The following is a 17,774-nucleotide window of genomic DNA, read 5'->3' on the forward strand; positions in this document are numbered from 1 at the left end:
CCCCCCAGCTGTGCTGAGCCCAGATGCAGCAGCAGATGCTGCCAGAAAGAGCCTGAGAAGCACGTTCTGATGAGGAGAACGTGCCGGCGCCACCTCTCTGTCTGTCTATCTGTCAGGTAGTGACCACCAATGCCCAGAGAAGAGCCCACTTGACTGTGTGCGGCTGCCTAGCCGCTGCCCGCAAGTCAACTTCTTGGGGACTGGCCCTCACTTCCTGTCACCGCCTAATCTAATACACCAAAGGTCTCTCCTAACTCTCTCTTTCCACTGAAAATTTGCTTAGCAGTTTGTCACTTGCTTTCTGATTGATTTGCCCAGGGCCTTTGGGGACCCAGATTGATTTGTTTTGGGAGCCTGGGGTGGCTTCCTCTGAATCTTGGGCCTTCGCTGCTCTGGGCTGATGCCTGCATTATGGGATTCTCACCTGTGAGACGCAGGACTGGTCTCAGCCTCCATTTCTTCCTAAAGTTCTGGCTGTGAAAATCGATTTCTCTTATGTATCAGGAGATTTTGTGATATTTCTCTTCTCTTTTCTCACCTCTGGGGAGTTCTTTCTCCTTCCCAAAAACCACGACCCCCGTGTGGCTATGCCCGTCTCTCCTTGCCCTGCAGGGTTCTACGGCCTGGACGAGTCAGACCTGGACAAGGTCTTCCATCTGCCGACCACCACGTTCATCGGCGGGCAGGAGTCGGCCCTCCCCCTGCGAGAGATCATCCGGCGGCTGGAGGTGAGGTGCAGCTGTCATTCAGGAGAATGCCGGGCCTGGGTTCAAGGCCCTGCTGATTGGGGTTTTCCTTGGGCCTGTGGATCTTAGTTCAAGGTTTTGTAGCTAGACAATGTTTATTCTCTTTATTTGGTTGGTTGGTTCTTGGGCTACACCTGATGATGTTCGGGGGTTATCCTGGCTCTGTGCTCAGGAATCACTCTGGAGACCATATGGGATGCCGGGGATTGAACCTGGGCCGGCCACATGTACGGCCGCCACCCCACTCACTGTACTATTGCCCCGGTCCCAGAAAATGTCTGTTCTCACCATCAACCACAAAATGGAGAGGAGGATGTTGGCGGCCAGCCCCAGCAGGCGTTTACTGGAGATGCACAAGGCCTCAGCTCTCTCCTCTGCTCGACAGAGCCCACACCTGCTGTGTGCCATGGCTCCCACAAACACCGGCTCTGCCCTATGCGGCAGCTCTGTCCATCCCAGAACCGGGCCTCTGCGCTCACCACTGCCCTCTCCTGCCCACGTCCTTCCATTCTTGTGCTCTCCCATCAGCACTCCTGGACACAGTGCTCAGTTTCTGCCTGTGTCTGTGCTCCCTCTCCAGCTAGCATTGCCACCTTCTGTGAGGAACGGCGGCCTCCACTCGGACCCCTGGGGAGGGCGTCTGCACTGCCCACGCCCCGGGCACGACGTTTTCCCTGCTCACATGCAACAAACCCCCAAATCATTTTCAAAGAAAGTTACTGAAGTAATGTCAAGGGGCCGGAGTGAGAGTAGAGCGGGAGAGTGCTGGTCTTGCATGTGACTGACCTGGGTTTGACCCCAGCACTCCATGTGGACCCCAAGTCCCGCCAGGAGTGAGCCCTGAGCATTGCAGGGTGTCACTGTCACTGTTCACTGTCCTCCCATTGTTCATCAATTTGCTCAAGTGGGCACCTGTAACGTCTCCATTGTGAGACTTGTTACTGTTTTTGGCATATCGAATACTCCACGGGGAGCTTGCCAGGCTTTGCCGTGTGGGCGAGATACTCTCTGTAGCTTGCCGGGCTCCCTGAGAGGGGCGGAGGAACCAAACTCGGGTCGGCCATGTGGGCTGCTTGCAAGGCAAACGCCCTACCCACTGTGTATCGCTCCAGCCCATCGCTGGGTGTGGCCCCCAAAAACACAAGACTGAGGAGACCTGGGCTGGGGTGCAGCCCTCATGGCCCAGACCCTTAAGGCGACAGCATTCCTGGGAGTGATCCAACCTGGGCCAACCTGAGCACTGTAGGAGCCGGGAGAGCACTTTGCAGGCAGGAGCCCTGAATTCGAGCCCAGAGCCTCGTGCTCAAATACCTCTGGTTGTACCCACAGTATAAAAAACACAGCAAAACCCTGTAAACTCCCATGGAGCATGGGAGAGCCCGGTGGGCGTCAGTGCCCGCCTCCAGAGCACCTGGAAGCGGCCACGGTGCAGGCAGAGCTGGGCGTCAGGCTGTATAGCACTCACAGTGCTCCTGGCAGAGATCCAGCACTTGCGCCCCCTCACTGCCGTGACCCCACATCTGCTCCTGTTGACCCCTCACCTGCAGTAGCCTCACACTGTGGCCCCACATGAACTGTCCCAGGCCTGCTGCAAGGGGCTGGGGACAGGGTGGCTGGGCCTGGTCCCAGTGGCCGTCGTGCATGCCAGGTGGGTGCCCGGCTGACGCGGGCCTGTGCTGCAGATGGCCTACTGCCAGCACATCGGGGTGGAGTTCATGTTCATCAACGACCTGGAGCAGTGCCAGTGGATCCGGCAGAAGTTCGAGACCCCCGGGATCATGCAGTTCACCAACGAGGAGAAGCGGACGCTGCTGGCCAGGCTTGTGCGGTCCACCCGGTGAGGCCCCCCCCTCCACGGTGGACAGGCCTGCCCCGGGGGCGCGGAGGCAGAGAGGCTTGGAGGGGGGCCGTGGCCGAGGTCGGGCATCGCCCATGTCCTGTGTGCAGGTTTGAGGAGTTCCTGCAGCGTAAGTGGTCCTCGGAGAAGCGCTTCGGCCTGGAGGGCTGCGAGGTGCTGATCCCGGCCCTGAAGACCATCATCGACAAGTCGAGCGAGAATGGCGTGGACTACGTGATCATGGGGATGCCGCACAGGTGCTGCTCCCGGTGGCGCTCTGCACTGGGTTGGGGGGTGGGTCTGGGGCCGCCACCCACCCTCGACCTTCCTCTTTTCCTCCTTCCGCAGGGGGAGGCTGAACGTGCTCGCGAACGTGATCAGAAAGGAGCTGGAGCAGATTTTCTGTCAGTTTGATTCGAAGCTGGAGGCTGCTGATGAGGTAGGCGTGTGCCGTGCCCGAGAGAGGGAGGGAGGGAGAGAGAGAGAGAGAGACCGAGACGGGGCAGCCTCTCCAGCCGAGGCTCAGACCGGCCATCTGCCCTCAGGGCTCTGGGGACGTCAAGTACCACCTGGGCATGTACCACCGGCGCATCAACCGCGTGACCGACAGGAACATCACGCTGTCCCTGGTGGCGAACCCGTCCCACCTGGAGGCTGCCGACCCCGTGGTGATGGGCAAGACCAAAGCCGAGCAGTTCTACTGCGGCGACACTGAGGGCAAGAAGGTGAGGCGGGGGGGGGGGGGGCCCTCGGTGGTGCCCCCGCAGTGCTCACACGCCCGCCAGTCAGGGAGGCTGTTCTTGTGTCAGCCTCGAGGCGGCCAGTGCTGGACCAAGGATTTTCACCGCACAGGAGTCGACTCCTGGGCAGGCTGGAGAGGGTGGGTGCCTGCTGCCAGAGACCCTTGTCCCAGTTTCCTCTCAGGAGAGACTCTCTGGGTCGTTGATTCTCCCCTCAGAGTGCCCTCGGAGTCCAGCAGTGTCTGTCCACACGTGAGCGCTGGGGCTCGGACACGGCCTGGCCCCCTTGCTGTCCGGAGACAGAGGACGCTGAGGACCGGGCCTCCCACTCGGGAGCTGGAGGGGTGGGCGTGGCAGCACCTGCAGAATGGAGGCGGGTGTGTGGGGGGGGCACCAGCGCAGCTGAGACATTGACTCACACTCAGCCACAGAGTCGGGGGGGAAGAGAATGTTCTCGGGGGGGGGGGGGGGGAGAGGGTGTGGGCCGCAGTCACGAGGAGAACAGGATTGGCTTGGGGAAGCGCTGGCATCTGGAAACTGAAGAGTCCAGCTGCCAGAGGTGGAGCCCAGTGTCCTCCCCTGGATGCGTGGGGGCAAGCGCAGGCCCCTGTGCTTTCGCTCTGTCTGTGACTTGAAATCCCCGTGAATGTTGTCAGCCTAGACAGTTGAAGCAGAGGGCACACTGGCAGAGGGGATGGGCAGGCAGGGATGGTGTTGAGGCAGCACGTGGTCCTTGCACGGTGCCGCACAGGCCGCTGGCTCAGGGTGTGTGTCTCATTGCAGTTACCTCCCTTGGCCTGAGTGCTGGCCAGTGCCCCCAGAAAGCTCCGGGTCAGCAGGGAGGGGCCAGTTCCACCCACAAAGCACGTCACGGGCTGTGCTCCCAGGTGCCTGGGCAGGGGAGCAGAGGTCTGGGGCGGGGGCTTCCCGCACTTCCGTTCCCGCACGCAGCCCCCAGACCTGCGGGGGCAGGGCAGGGAAGCACAGGCACTCAGGCAATGCTTGCTTGGAGCCCCCCAGGGTGCTGGAAGTCGGTTGCACTGGCTGCCAAGGAAAGCGGGCTACTCATGTCTGTTGGGGTTGAGGTGCAGGGCTCGGAGGGTGCACCGATCGGCTCTGTGACTGCTCCCTGACCCTGCCCTGGACCTCCATGCCCCTGGCCCAGCATCCAGTGTGTAGAAAGGTGGATGATTCAGGCTGAAGGGACGGCAACAGCACTCGGCCATTGGCTTCTTACATACTGCCGACCCCAGCTCAAATCCCCAGCACGGCATGTTGGTGCCCGAGCCAGGAGTGGACCCTGAGACGGCGGGAGGGTCCCCTCCTCCAAAAAAAAGAAAGGGAAAAGAGCAAAACAGGAGGGGTGAAGGTCCCTGTGTCCACCGGCAGGCCACCCACCAGGGCAAGCAGGCATGGGGAAAGCAGGGCCACAGCGAGCGTCAGGGCGGGAACACAGCATCTCCTGGTGCAGGAGGTATTTATAATCCTGGAGTGGGAGGCTCTGCAAAGCAGCTGGGACGGGGATGCGTGTGGCGCTTGTTCGGCAGATGCAGTTACACCTGCTGTGTGCCTGCCCACACCCAGATGCAGTTCCACCTGCTGGGTGCCTTGCCCACACCCAGATGCTGCTGAGACTTGACTGAGGGACGGGCCTCCTCCGTAGAGAAGTGGCCACTGCCAGGGCAGGGACAGAATAGCACGAGGCTGGCCTCTGCTTTGACACATACTGGACACCCCTGAAACGTGCAGGCAGTGCAGGCCCTGGAGTGAGCACTGCCAAGGGGTTGCGGAGAGGAGCCTGGTGACCTGGGCTTTCCTGAGGAATGGGGTGTGAGGGTTCTCCACAGACGGTCAGACCCAGGACACGGAGACGGGAGAGCCCAGGGCTACACCAGGCTGCAGGGCCCAGAGGATGCTGCACAGTCTGGGGAGTCTGGGCTCAGGGCCAGGCAGAGCCCGTACTGGTCTCCCACTTGGAGGTCTGAGTGCCACTCTTGGGGGTGGGCCCCGGCCGGTATGTCTGGGCAGGACTGTGCAGAGGGCCTGCGGGCTTCGGTCCTGGCTCCCTGCCACTTCCTCACTTGGATCTTGTTCGGGCTGACATTTCCCTGGCGGGAAGCAGACTGTAACCGGCCCTTGCTTGGGCCTTGTGCGGGTGGGCCAGGCAGTGTTTAATTTGGCTCTGCTCTCTGCAGGTCATGTCCATCCTTCTCCATGGCGACGCCGCATTTGCTGGCCAAGGCATCGTGTACGAGACCTTCCATCTGAGCGACCTGCCGTCCTACACAACACACGGCACCGTCCACGTGGTCGTCAACAACCAGGTAATTCCCCTCAAGCCACAATGATCCCAGCAGCTGTCCCCCGCACTGACACCCCCTCCCCCATCCCAGGTACCCTCCCCGTCCCTTGCTTTATCCAAAGCAGACTCGGTAACTCTAAGATCTGAACTATAGGCAGTGGACTTTGAACACCAGGCCTCTAAGCTCTCACTAAACGTTTCCATGACAGGATTAAAGATTGTGGAATTATTAATTTCCTTCCAGGCCCACAGACGTCTGTCTTTATGTGGTGGCAAGCTGGGTTCTGTGTACACTGTCCTGTATCCACTTCTTTTTTTACCGTAGTATCTTCTTGTATGTACTCAAAACACTAACTTGAATGAAAATATTTGCTGTAGACTAATAAGAATTTCAGGAGTCTCATTTTTTGCTCTTGTAATTGATACTGTGATACAGAGTCTGCTTGGGTTGGGCAGGGGGGAGGGGCGCTGGCTGACATACCTGCCGGTTGCCACGGATCAGACCAGAGTCGTCGCATGCAGGTGAATTTGTGGCTCCTGAGGAGCATTCTTATAAATCCGTCCCTCCCCCTCCCCCTTCCTATCCCTCTCAGCCCTGCCCCGGGCCAGTCCTTCATCTCTGAGCTTGCCCTGATCTGTGGGGCTGTCAGCCCTGCCCATGTGGTGGGGAGGTGAGAAGGCGGGAGGAGCCGCCAGCAGGGTCGAGGCGGGCCAAGGGAGTGGGGAGGGAGGCTGGGGACCCCAGGAGAGAGACCCAACGGATGTCACTAAACTGATTTTGGTTCTCCCGGATGGCTTCCATTCGTGTGAAGCGCCTTCTCCTCCCTGACCTGTAGGTTTTTTTTGTTTTGTTTTTCGTTTTTATTAGTGAGACACCATGAGGTACAGTTGTATACTCACAAATTTTTGTGCTTGAGTTTCAGTTATACAGTGATCGACCAGTGCCTATTCTCCATCACCAATGATCCCAGTATCCCTCCATGCCCCCATTCTCTCCTTCCCACCCCGCCTCTGTGGCAGGGCATTCCCTTCTGTTCTCTTTCTCCTTTTGGGCGTTGAGGTTTGCAAAAGAGGCATTGAGTGGCAGTCATGTTCGGTCTATAGTCTACTTTCAGCACATATCTCCCATCCTGGGAGGATCCTCCCAACACCCTTTACTTGGTGCTCCCTTCTCTACCTGAGCTCCCTTTTCCCCCTAGAACGTGTGGCTGGCCTCCAAGCCATGGAGCAAACCTCCTGGTGCTAACCTTGGCCACTCTTGGGTGGTAGTCTCCTATTTTGTTACTGTAGGTTTTCCCCGTGTTGCCCCTTCCCTTCCGTGGCTGCAGTTGCTCTGGTGGGGCCTGAGGTGCTGATCTGTGGTGCGCCCCTCGACGGCGTTCCTGGCTGCAGTGCTCACCCCAGCCTCGGCTGCATGACCAGAGGCCCACTTGTCCCCTTCTTACTGCGATGCTTGCTGGGGCTCCCCCTGAGCTGGAGGCCGGCACAGCCTGATGCCGGAAACTGTGAGCGAAGCTGTGGGGTCGCAGGGTGCACGCGCTCCCTCTCACAGAGACGGCGGGGCTTCCCCAGGCCGTCCAGATCACCCGCAGGAAACATCTCTACTTGACTTGTGCCCTTGCTGGCTTGAGTTATTGTCTCTTTAAAAGTATTTCATTCACTCTAGCCAGTGACAGGGCATTTTTGTGACTGACTCACTTACCTTCCCCTAAACTTAAAGACCCTAAACATCTTTTTTATTTCTGTGTATGTCAGTCTGTGTTATCACCAAAGTAAGACTCAAGTGATGTCTGTTGGGCTGGGGACTGTTTCAGTGAGGAGGGGCCATGCCCGAGTGCTGCCCTGAACCCCGCCCTACCCTGCCCTCACTCTTCTGCCCTTTTAATTTTATTCTGAAGTGAATTCCTTCTAGCCACTCAAGTGGGTGTGAAATGGTACTGGGGCAGTTTTGCTGACGAATGACATTGAGCACCTTCCTCTGCTCACTAGCCAGGTCCAGGTCACGTCTGGAGGAATGTGCATCCCGGCCCCTCACTGAGGTTCCCCATGAAATGCCCTTCTTAATTGAGCTGTGAAAATTCTTTATTTTGGACAGACATCACTTTACCAGACAATGATTGGCAAATATTTCCTCCAGTTCTCTAGGCGATTTTTTTCACTTAATGTCCTTTTTCTTTTTCATTTATTTATTTACTTATTTATTTTGCTTTTTGGGTCACACCCGGCGATGCTCAGGGGTTACTCCTGGCTCATGCACTCAGGAATTGCTCCTGGCGGTGCTCGGGGGACATATGGGATGCTGGGAATTGAACCTGTGTCAGCCATGTTGGCTGCGTGCAAGGCAAACGCCCTCCCCGCTGTGTTATCGCTCCCACCCTGTTGTTGTTGTTATTATTATTGGTTTTTTTCCCCTTTTTTCACTGCCCAAACAAGAGATTGACTGGGGAGCAGTGGGCAGATGCCCAGCAGGCATGGATATGGTCATTCTGCACACAGGCCATCGCTGAGAGGCCTTAGGGCCACAGTTGGGTCCTGGTCTTTGGTCCCTGGTCTCCTTCTCCAGCAGCCCAGAAGCTGCCCAGGCTGGCCCCTCGCCCCATCCCCTCCGCCGCCCTGTCTCCAGCCACTGCCAGCCTGCACACGTGTCATGCCACACATCCCCAGCGATGTTCTGGGGCTCTTCTCTCCCAACTCTTGTTGGCACCAAGCATTGCCAAGAGCAGACTGCCCGATGCCCTTCGCATGGCAGGAGACTAGGGATTCGGACTCTCGACCGTGTGTTTGTCTCGGATGGGAATATTAGCTTCTCTCATTCCCTAAGTCTTGGTGAGACGGTCCCATTGCAGTGAGTGGAGGCCCAGTGTCCTCCTGAGGCAGCACTGTGTCCCCACCCCCACCCCCACCCCCAGGACTCTGGCGAGCACAGATCTCTCTGTTCTGTGGATTGGCGACTGTCTGTTGAACCTCAGCAGCTAACAGGGCTGCTCCCTGTCTTTGGAAAGGAAAGTGTGACTTAGATGGAGGCAGGAGGGAGCAAGGGAACTTTTGTCTTTCTAAACTGTTTGAGGTATCGTAGTTCAGAGTGGTATGGGTTTTTTTTTCTTTTTGGGTCACACCTGGCAATACACAGGGGTTACTCCTGGCTCTGCACTCAGGAGTTACTCCTGGCAGTGCTCAGGGGACCATATGGGATGCTGGGAATCGAACCCGGTCGGCCACGTGCAAGGCAAATGCCCTACCCGCTGTGCTATCTCTCCAGCCCCCATAGTGGTATGGTTTTTTGTGGGTAGGTTGGGCCCACTCCCAGTGCTCTGTGCTCTTGATGTGCTGACCGCGTGCAGGGCTTTACCTCTGATTCCCAGCAGTGATCACTCCTGACTCTATGCATCGGAATCACTCCTCCCCAGCTCTGTGGAAAGGAAAATAGTTTTCATTCTGTATCCCGTGGTGCCAGGGATCACATATCCCCATATGGTCCCTTCGAGTCCTGCCAGGAGTGGCCCCTGAACACTGCCAGGTGTGGCCCCAGAACAAACAGAGAAACAATAGGCCGGGGTCACCCACAGCCCTCGGCCCTCAGGACCTCACTCAGGCTGTGTCCTTGGCAGATCGGCTTCACCACGGACCCGCGCATGGCCCGCTCCTCACCCTACCCCACCGATGTGGCCCGAGTCGTGAACGCCCCCATCTTCCACGTGAACTCAGATGACCCCGAAGCCGTCATGTATGTGTGCAAGGTGGCTGCCGAGTGGAGAAACACCTTCCACAAGGACGTGGTGGTGGACCTGGTAAGTGGGTGGGAGCCCAGGATGGTCCCAGGTCACAGCGTCACAGAGTGAGTGGACGCCGAGGGGTCGCGTCCTGCAGAGCACCGAGGCCTCTTCTGTGTGTGAGCTGTGTCCCTCTGCCCAGGTCTGTTACCGGCGGAACGGCCACAACGAGATGGATGAGCCCATGTTCACGCAGCCACTCATGTACAAGCAGATCCGCAAGCAGAAGCCGGTGCTGCAGAAGTACGCGGAGCTGCTGGTGTCCCAGGGCGTCGTCAACCAGCCCGAGTACGAGGTGCGTCTCGGAGGGGAGTGGGATGGGTGGGCTGGAGCCATGGCACAGCAGGGAGGTCTCTTGCTTGGCACCCAGCTGACCTGGGTTTCATCCCCGGCACCACATATAATCCCTCAAGCCCACCAGGAGTAAGTCTGAGCACCACTGGGTGTTGGTCCCTCACCCCCCCCCAAAAAAGAATAAAAGAGAAAGATGGGGCGGAGCCTGGCCAGCACCTCCGCACAAGAAGGCACCACAAGCCTCTCTGACTCAGGCGTGTGAGGGCAAGATGGGCGCCGCCCTGGGGCTGGCGTGTGCATGGTCATGTGTGTGCCGTGGGGCTGTGTGTGTGGCCTGCGTGGACCCCGACAGCCTAGTGTGCCCGCAGGAGGAGATCTCCAAGTACGACAAGATCTGCGAGGAGGCCTTCAGCAGGTCCAAGGACGAGAAGATCCTGCACATCAAGCACTGGCTGGACTCGCCCTGGCCCGGTGAGCCAGCGGGGCAGGTGGGGGCAGTGCCGGCCACGCCAACTCCCCTCACCCCCTCTCCTTGGGCAGCAGGCCCGCACTCATCCCGTCCCCTCCCCAGGCTTTTTCACCCTGGATGGGCAGCCCCGGAGCATGTCCTGCCCGTCCACGGGCCTGGACGAGGAGATCCTGACCCACATCGGGAAAGTGGCCAGCTCTGTGCCCGTGGAGGACTTCACCATCCACGGAGGTACCACATGACACTGCCTGGGCATTGCAGGGCCGAGCCAGTCACCTGGGCCCTGGCCCAGCTCCAGCAGTCGGGATCCCCAGGGTTGAGGCCGGAACGGCTCTGCCAGTGTCCACCCCGGGGAGAGGGACGCTGGGCCTGGCCCTGCCCCCCGGTGATCACCGTGTGCCCTCAGGCTTGAGCCGCATCCTGAAGACGCGCGGAGAGATGGTGAAGAACAGGACTGTGGACTGGGCCCTGGCGGAGTACATGGCCTTCGGCTCCCTCCTGAAGGAGGGCATCCACATCCGCCTCAGCGGTCAGGACGTGGAGCGTGGCACTTTCAGGTGACACCCCTGGGCAGCCGGGGGTGGGGCCAACTATGCTGGTCGCAGTCTTTCCAGAGGCTGACCCTCCCTGCTCCTGCGGGCGGGGCGGGCCTGTGCCTGGCGCTGGGCTGGCAGCTCCTGCCCACACTGCGCCTCCTCCTCAGCCACCGGCACCACGTGCTGCATGACCAGAACGTGGACAAGAGGACCTGCATCCCCATGAACCACCTGTGGCCCGGCCAGGCACCCTACACCGTGTGCAACAGCTCCCTGTCGGAGTACGGGGTCCTAGGTGAGTGAGGGGCCCCGAGCAGGGTCGAGCCCGCCCGCCCCAGCCCTGCCCCACCCCTGACACCCCCTCCCTCTTTATAGGCTTCGAGCTGGGCTTCGCCATGGCCAGCCCCAACGCCCTGGTGCTCTGGGAGGCCCAGTTCGGGGACTTCCACAACACGGCCCAGTGTATCATCGACCAGTTCATCTGCCCGGGCCAGGCCAAGTGGGTGCGGCAGAACGGCATCGTGCTGCTGTTGCCCCACGGCATGGAGGGCATGGTGAGCCCCCCGGCCTGCGCACGCATAGACAGGGTGAGGTGACGGGGGATGGGCGCCGGTGTCTCACCCGCATGTCTCTTCCAGGGCCCAGAACATTCCTCCGCCAGGCCCGAGCGCTTCCTCCAGATGTGCAATGATGACCCAGATGTGCTGCCAGTGAGTGGAGCCTCGGCCCTGTGTCCCTGCGCCCCGCCCTTCTGGGGTGCTGGGACCCCTGAGATGCCCCCGCAGTGAGGGGTTGCCTCGGGCTGCCTGCTCCGTGCCCCTCCCCCGACTCAGGGCTGGCGGGCAGCCCCCGGGATCCGATGCTGCCGTGTGCCCCAGAGCAGGCCCGGGCAGGTGAAGGGATTGTGCCTCCCACTCCCACTCTGTGCAGTCACGGTCCCCCTCCACCCACTCAGACCCTGGCCACTGGCCGTCCCCTCCCGCAGGACCTCACGGAAGCCAACTTCGACATCAACCAGCTGTATGACTGCAACTGGGTGGTTGTCAACTGCTCCAGCCCCGGCAACTTCTTCCACGTGCTGCGGCGCCAGATCCTCCTGCCCTTCCGGAAGCCGGTCAGCGGGGTCAGGGGTGTGGATGGCGGGCGAGCCCTGGCAGATCCCTGGGCTAAGGAGTAGGGGTGGGAGAGCCTTGGGGTACGCAGAAGGGACAGCCCTGGGTGTGGGCAGGGCTGAGGGGCCAGGCAGTGGCACGGTGAGTGCCCAGGGGGAGGCCTTCTGCAGAGAAGCGCGGGAAGGTGGGCCTGTGCCTGCACCCTCAGAGCCCAGCACTGCCCACTGAGCCTATGGTTACGTTGCAGTTGATCATCTTCACCCCCAAGTCTCTGCTGCGTCACCCCGAGGCCAGGACCAGCTTCGATGAGATGCTGCCAGGTGGGTGTTAGGGAGAAACGCGTGTTGCACTGCCCGGGCCTGGCCGGTGGTGTCTGAGGTGAGTGAGGGTGTGAGACCATCACCCCGAGGGTGGCCAGTGTCCTCCTGCCAGTCTTCTCTAGCCATGACCCCACATCTCCGCTCTAGCCATGATCCAGCTAGGAACAAGGCATAGATAACTGCTCCTCTGGGCATATCACCTTGAAGAAGAAGTGCGGGTCTTCACCAGTCAGGTGAAGCCTGGGTCTGCATCTCCGACTGTAGTGGTGGGTGCGTGTGGCATTCACGCTGTGTGGCCAGCACCCCGTCCCAGCCCAGGGCACTTTCCCATCTTCCCAAGACTGGAGCAGTAGCACAGCAAGGCGGGCATTTGCCTTGCATCTTCCGAAACTCCAGTTCTGCCCTGCCCTGTGGGCCCACAAGCCCCACTGTTCCGCTGAGCCCGGCAATAGGGGCCTGCCGGGAAGCTCATTCAGGGTGTGGTGCTTTCTGTGACTGGCTGACTTCCCTCTTTTTAAGAGCTGACCAGGCCTTGGTTCTCTGGGTAGACTCCGTTCTGCTGATCTAGTCTGTCAGTCGTTATGTGGTATACACCCACATCTCAGCTCTAGCCATGATCCGGCTAGGAACAGATCATAGATAACTGCTCTTCCGGGCATATCACTTTGTAAGAAGTGCAGGTCTTAGAGATATTAATGGATTTTTTTTTTCCAGAGGCACTAGACTATTTCCACAACATTTAGCCCATGTCACCTTCCCACCAGCAATATGCAAGCATCTGATTTGTCATTGACTTTAGGATAGAGTTCCGTGGGGCTGGGTTCACGTCTTTGGGTTTGAACAGGCTCCCTGGCCCCACCAGGGTGCTCCCTATGCTGTCCCCCGTCCAAGAACCTCCTGCCGCACCTCCCCCCACCAACTCCTTCAGCAGTCACTGGTGGGTCCCGTGTCCAGAAGCTAGTCTTGTTTGCTGGTCTGTTTTGGTGACTGGCATCCCATGTGCCCGGGACAGTCAGTGTCATCACCTGAGGCTCCGTCCTTTTCATCCCAAATGCCCCTGTCTCTTGTGTTTTGCGGCAACATGGGAAGATGCCATTGTTGACAACATTGACGAGGAATACGATCGACTGGTTCAGCACCTCCATGAATGTGCGAGGAACACCAAGAGAGAGATAGCCACAAAAAATCGCCTATCTTCAAAAACTCTTGAGCTAATTCACCAGCGTGGTTTGGCGCATGCCTCAGGCAACCGCAAGCTAACGTCCGAGCTCGCAAAGCAGTGCAGAGATGCGATCAAGGAAGACCTCAAAGAGAGAAGAGCAGAAGTACTGGTAGATGCGGCAGAAGCCGGGAAAAGTATTCGTAACGCCCGCCTGTCCTTCGCCAACTACAAGACCAAGATGACTGCCCTCCGACATCCTGATGGATCCATCACATCCTCCAGAACGGCAATGGAGAAGATTATCCATGACTTCTACTCAAATCTCTTCGATAGCCATGTCCACTTGCCGACATACCAAATTCCACAGGATGGATAATGTCGTTCCCAACGTTCTCCCTTCCGAAATCCGACACGCCATTTCGTCGGTAAAGAAACAAACCGCACCCGGCCCAGACAAGGTCAGACCTGAACACCTGAAGAACCTGCCGTCAGTACTCATCAATACACTGGCTCGGCTCTTCACTCGCTACCTGTCTGAATGCAAGGTTCCGTCCCAATGGAAAACCAGCAGGACCGTACTACTGTTCAAGAAGGGAGACATCCATGACGTTGGCAACTATCGCCTGATCTGCCTATTGTCTGTCATCTACAAGTTGTTCACTCGAGTCATCCTAAATAGGATTGGCAGAACACTAGATGAAGGACAACCATGCGAGCAAGCCGGGTTCCGCAAAGGATTCAGCACCATCGACCATATCCACACGATAACCAAGCTCATTGAGGTTTCTCGGGAGTTCAAGATGCCGCTCTGTTTAACGTTCATTGATTTAAAGAAGGCCTTTGATTCTGTTGAGACGGAAGCGGTCATTGAAGCCCTAGCCAATCAGGGCATTCAAGCCCAATACATCAGGATCCTCTGTGAGCTGTATTGCGGATTCACTACCAGGATCTCACCATTCTACAAAGAAGTGATCGTTGATGTCAAGAGAGGGGTGCGGCAGGGTGATACCATTTCACCAAAACTCTTCAGTGCCACCCTCGAGAACATCATGCGACGACTGGAATGGGAAGGAATGGGAGTGAAGATAAATGGTCGGCAACTACACCACCTCCGCTTTGCTGATGACATTGTTTTAATAACACCAAACATCAGCCAAGCGGCACAAATGCTGGCCGACTTTGACCGTGAGTGTGGAAAGGTAGGACTACAGCTGAATCTTACGAAGACAATGTTTATGAGAAACAGCCTTGTTCCTGACGCCCCATTAGCTCTCAATGGAACGACCATCTCCGAATGCAACAGCTATGTGTACCTAGGTCGAGAGGTCAACATGACAAATGACCTGGCACCCGAGCTGTGCAGGAGGAAGAAAGCGGCTTGGAACGCCTTCAAGAACGTCGAAGAAATAGCTAAGAGGACGAAGAACCTCCGGCTCCAGGCACATCTCTTTGATTCCACTGTTCTTCCTGCATTAACATATGCCTCAGAGACCAGGGCCCTACGCAAACAAGATGAGAACGCTATTCAGGTCTCCCAAAGAAGAATAGAAAGCTATGCTTGGAATATCACGTTTCACTCAAATGAGAGAAAGAATCCGGAGTTCTGACATCCGTCGACGATCAAGGATCAGGGACGCTGTCTCATTTGCCAAGGTGTCGAAAATCAGATGGGCTGGTCACGTAATGAGATTTAAAGACGACCGCTGGACTAGAGCTGTTACCGACTGGATTCCACGAATGTCAAGAGACCGCGTGGCCGCCCACCTACCAGATGGTCAGACTTCTTCGTCAAGATCATGAATGATCGGTTTGAGGCCCTTCATGTTCCCGGAGCGAACAGATGCCATTGGGCTACACTAGCACGCGACAGGGACAAATGGAGACGTTACTGGCGCCCACTCGAGCAAATCGACAACTAACGGGAAGTTAAGTGATTAAGTGACTTGTGTTTTGGGGAGGCCACCCCAGCAGTGCTCAGGAGACCGTGCAGTGATGCAGACAAGCCTGGGCCACTCGTGCAAGGCCGGCCCCTGCTGCGTCTTTGGAACAGCAGCATCATATTCCCCAGGCAGTACCCTCCAATGGGATGCTGACTGATTTCCCTGTTCCGAGTGTGTGTGTCCACTGCCCGGCTAGGGCTGCAGCCCTCTGGGTGGCATGTGTTCTTCAGGTCCTTCAGCTGAATGCCTCAAAGGCATTGAATGATGACCCCAGATCATTGTTGGGTTTTTTGTTTTTGGAGGGAGGGGTGTTCTGGGGCTGCTCCCTGTGCAGTGCTCAGAGGCCACTCCTGGTGGTGCTGGGTACCAAGCTGAGGCCTTGGGCTGGAGAGTGCACAGCAGGGATCGATAGACAGGCTTCTGTTTCCTTCTGCTCCGAGTGCACTGGTGCATCTATTCTGAGCATGGGTCTGCTGGGCGGGTCCCTGTGGGCTGTGCCTCAGGCCTGTATGTGCATAGTGTTCCAGCAGGGAGGCCTGGCCAGCCTCCTGGGAGTGCCCAGGGGCACTGCGCTGTCTGTAGCACCTTCTGCCCTGCCCGCGTGGCACTCACGTGCTTTCCCAGCCCTGCTCAGAGTGAAGTCAGTTCTGTTGCCCACAGGAGGGACCTCCTAGGGCTCCTGGCCGCTGGGTCAGTTCTAAGTTAATCCCTGGCCCCTCTAGGAACCCACTTCCAGCGGGTGATCCCAGAAGATGGTCCTGCAGCCCAGAACCCAGAAAACGTCAATAGGCTTCTCTTCTGCACCGGCAAAGTGTACTATGACCTCACGCGTGAGCGCAAAGCGCGTGGCATGGAAGAGCAGGTGGCCATCACACGCCTCGAGCAGGTGAGGCTCGGCCCCCCCATCCCCAGCCCCCCAGCTGCCCGCTGGCCGGTGCACTAGCAGTGTGTTGGGGAGACTGTAGGGGATGGACTGTTCCTGGCTTGGGGGTCACTACAGTGCCCAGGAGACTGTCCCCATGGGTCTCAAACTGGGGTTGGCATTGTGCAAGGCAGACCCGTAGCCCTGCATCTCCAGCTGGGTCTAGGCTTGTTGGGTTTGGGTTTGGGCTCCGGGGCTGGGGGTCCTGAACCCCTGCCGACGCGGCCCTGGGCTCTCCGCAGCTCTCCCCGTTCCCATTCGACCTGCTCCTGCGGGAAGTGCAGAAGTACCCCAACGCCGATCTGGTGTGGTGCCAGGAGGAACACAAGAACCAGGGCTACTACGACTACGTGAAGCCGAGACTGCGGACCACCATCAACCGCGCCAAGCCTGTGTGGTGAGGCCCCGGCCGCGGCCCCTACCCAGCACCGGGCCCCGGGGCTCGCCACCAGGACTCAAACGCCGCCTCCCGCCCGCAGGTACGCAGGCCGGGACCCCGCAGCGGCCCCCGCCACCGGCAACAAGAAGACCCACCTCACGGAGCTGCAGCGCCTCCTGGACACGGCCTACGACCTGGACGCCTTCAAGAGCTTCTCGTAGCTGCCTCGCCCCCGCCACGCCGTGCCCCTCCCGCCCCCCGCTTCCCCACTAAAGAGTTGTGCCTCCGCGCACCCCCCGCCGCTTCCTCCCGCACGCTCAGGTCAGGCTGCTCCCGCCCCTGTGCTCAGCTGCCCCCAGCCCAGACACTCCCCGGCTCTGTGGCGTCTGTCGCCCAGCGGTGGGGGGGCTGGAGGCAGGCCGTGTCCAGGGGATGTCCGCTCTGGCTCACTGCCTGGAACACAGGCTGGGCGTCCTCAGGGCCTGCATGTGACCAGGAAGCCCTGCCACCCCCCCGGCCCCTGGACTCCTCAGGGGCCATCCATGGGTCTGTGGGCTGGACAGCTCAGGACCACACTGCCCGAGAACACGGGCTGGGCTCCTGGAGAGAGCCTGGGCCTGGCATGGAGAGGGTAGGTCCACTCTGCGGTGGCCACTCCCCCCCCCACCCCCAGAGCTCTCAGCCACATGGGCCCCTCCCCTGCCCCCCGCACGCTCCACCTGCTACGGGCCCCCGCTGGTCCTCAGCGTCTGCTCCTCCCGCATGACCGGGCACGTTTCCTGCTGTGCCCCATCTGGGCAGGTGCCCGGCGCAGCTCAAGGCCAGAGACTGCTCCCACACTGGTCACAGGACAGATCTGAATTATTTATTTTGGTTAAAAAAAAAAGAACAAAACTTTGCATCGCACTTGGCTTGACCCATAAACTTAAGTTATCCGCACCTGTTCTCTGCGTGCTTTCTGCTGCGCCTTCTCCCCTTAGGGAAGGGGGCTGGGCCCTCCTCCCCTCCCCAGAAAAGCTCCCCAGGTCAGAGCGGAGAAGGGCAGGTGGGCAGAGGCAGAAGGCCACGTTCCTGGCTGTCTCTGAGCAGGGGCGGGGACTCACTCCCAGAGGAGCCGATGGGCTTCCCAGGGTGGGTGTAGCAGCCACAGGCCCTGGGCTCAGCTGTCCCCTCTCAGGAGCTGGGAGAAAGGGCGGGGGGCTGCATCTCACTGGCCTTCTCAGTCGCTGCTGCCTTGCTGGGTTC

General features: G+C 58.9%; 1 protein-coding gene across 4 annotated transcripts in view; it reads left to right on the plus strand.

Annotated features, from left to right (window-relative positions):
• The window catches only part of OGDH (oxoglutarate dehydrogenase), a 41,516-nt gene extending 24,048 nt beyond the window's left edge, over positions 1-17,468 (plus strand). For all 4 annotated transcript variants that reach the window (XM_056113438.1, XM_056113440.1, XM_056113437.1 and 1 more), the window contains 19 exons: positions 613-728; positions 2,429-2,583; positions 2,694-2,840; positions 2,932-3,022; positions 3,129-3,308; positions 5,519-5,647; positions 9,234-9,413; positions 9,538-9,690; positions 10,058-10,160; positions 10,261-10,389; positions 10,565-10,715; positions 10,862-10,989; positions 11,070-11,248; positions 11,333-11,404; positions 11,680-11,808; positions 12,054-12,126; positions 15,951-16,114; positions 16,393-16,547; positions 16,630-17,468. In XM_056113438.1, the coding sequence (XP_055969413.1) occupies positions 613-728; positions 2,429-2,583; positions 2,694-2,840; positions 2,932-3,022; positions 3,129-3,308; positions 5,519-5,647; positions 9,234-9,413; positions 9,538-9,690; positions 10,058-10,160; positions 10,261-10,389; positions 10,565-10,715; positions 10,862-10,989; positions 11,070-11,248; positions 11,333-11,404; positions 11,680-11,808; positions 12,054-12,126; positions 15,951-16,114; positions 16,393-16,547; positions 16,630-16,750 (2,555 nt within the window). In that variant the 3' untranslated portion in view covers positions 16,751-17,468. The remainder of the gene's footprint in view (positions 1-612; positions 729-2,428; positions 2,584-2,693; positions 2,841-2,931; positions 3,023-3,128; positions 3,309-5,518; positions 5,648-9,233; positions 9,414-9,537; positions 9,691-10,057; positions 10,161-10,260; positions 10,390-10,564; positions 10,716-10,861; positions 10,990-11,069; positions 11,249-11,332; positions 11,405-11,679; positions 11,809-12,053; positions 12,127-15,950; positions 16,115-16,392; positions 16,548-16,629) is intronic.
• The last annotated feature ends 306 nt before the right edge of the window (positions 17,469-17,774 follow it).

This window comes from Sorex fumeus, unplaced genomic scaffold (assembly GCF_029834395.1).
Source record: "Sorex fumeus unplaced genomic scaffold, SorFum_2.1 ptg000020l, whole genome shotgun sequence".
Lineage (NCBI taxonomy): Eukaryota > Metazoa > Chordata > Mammalia > Eulipotyphla > Soricidae > Sorex > Sorex fumeus.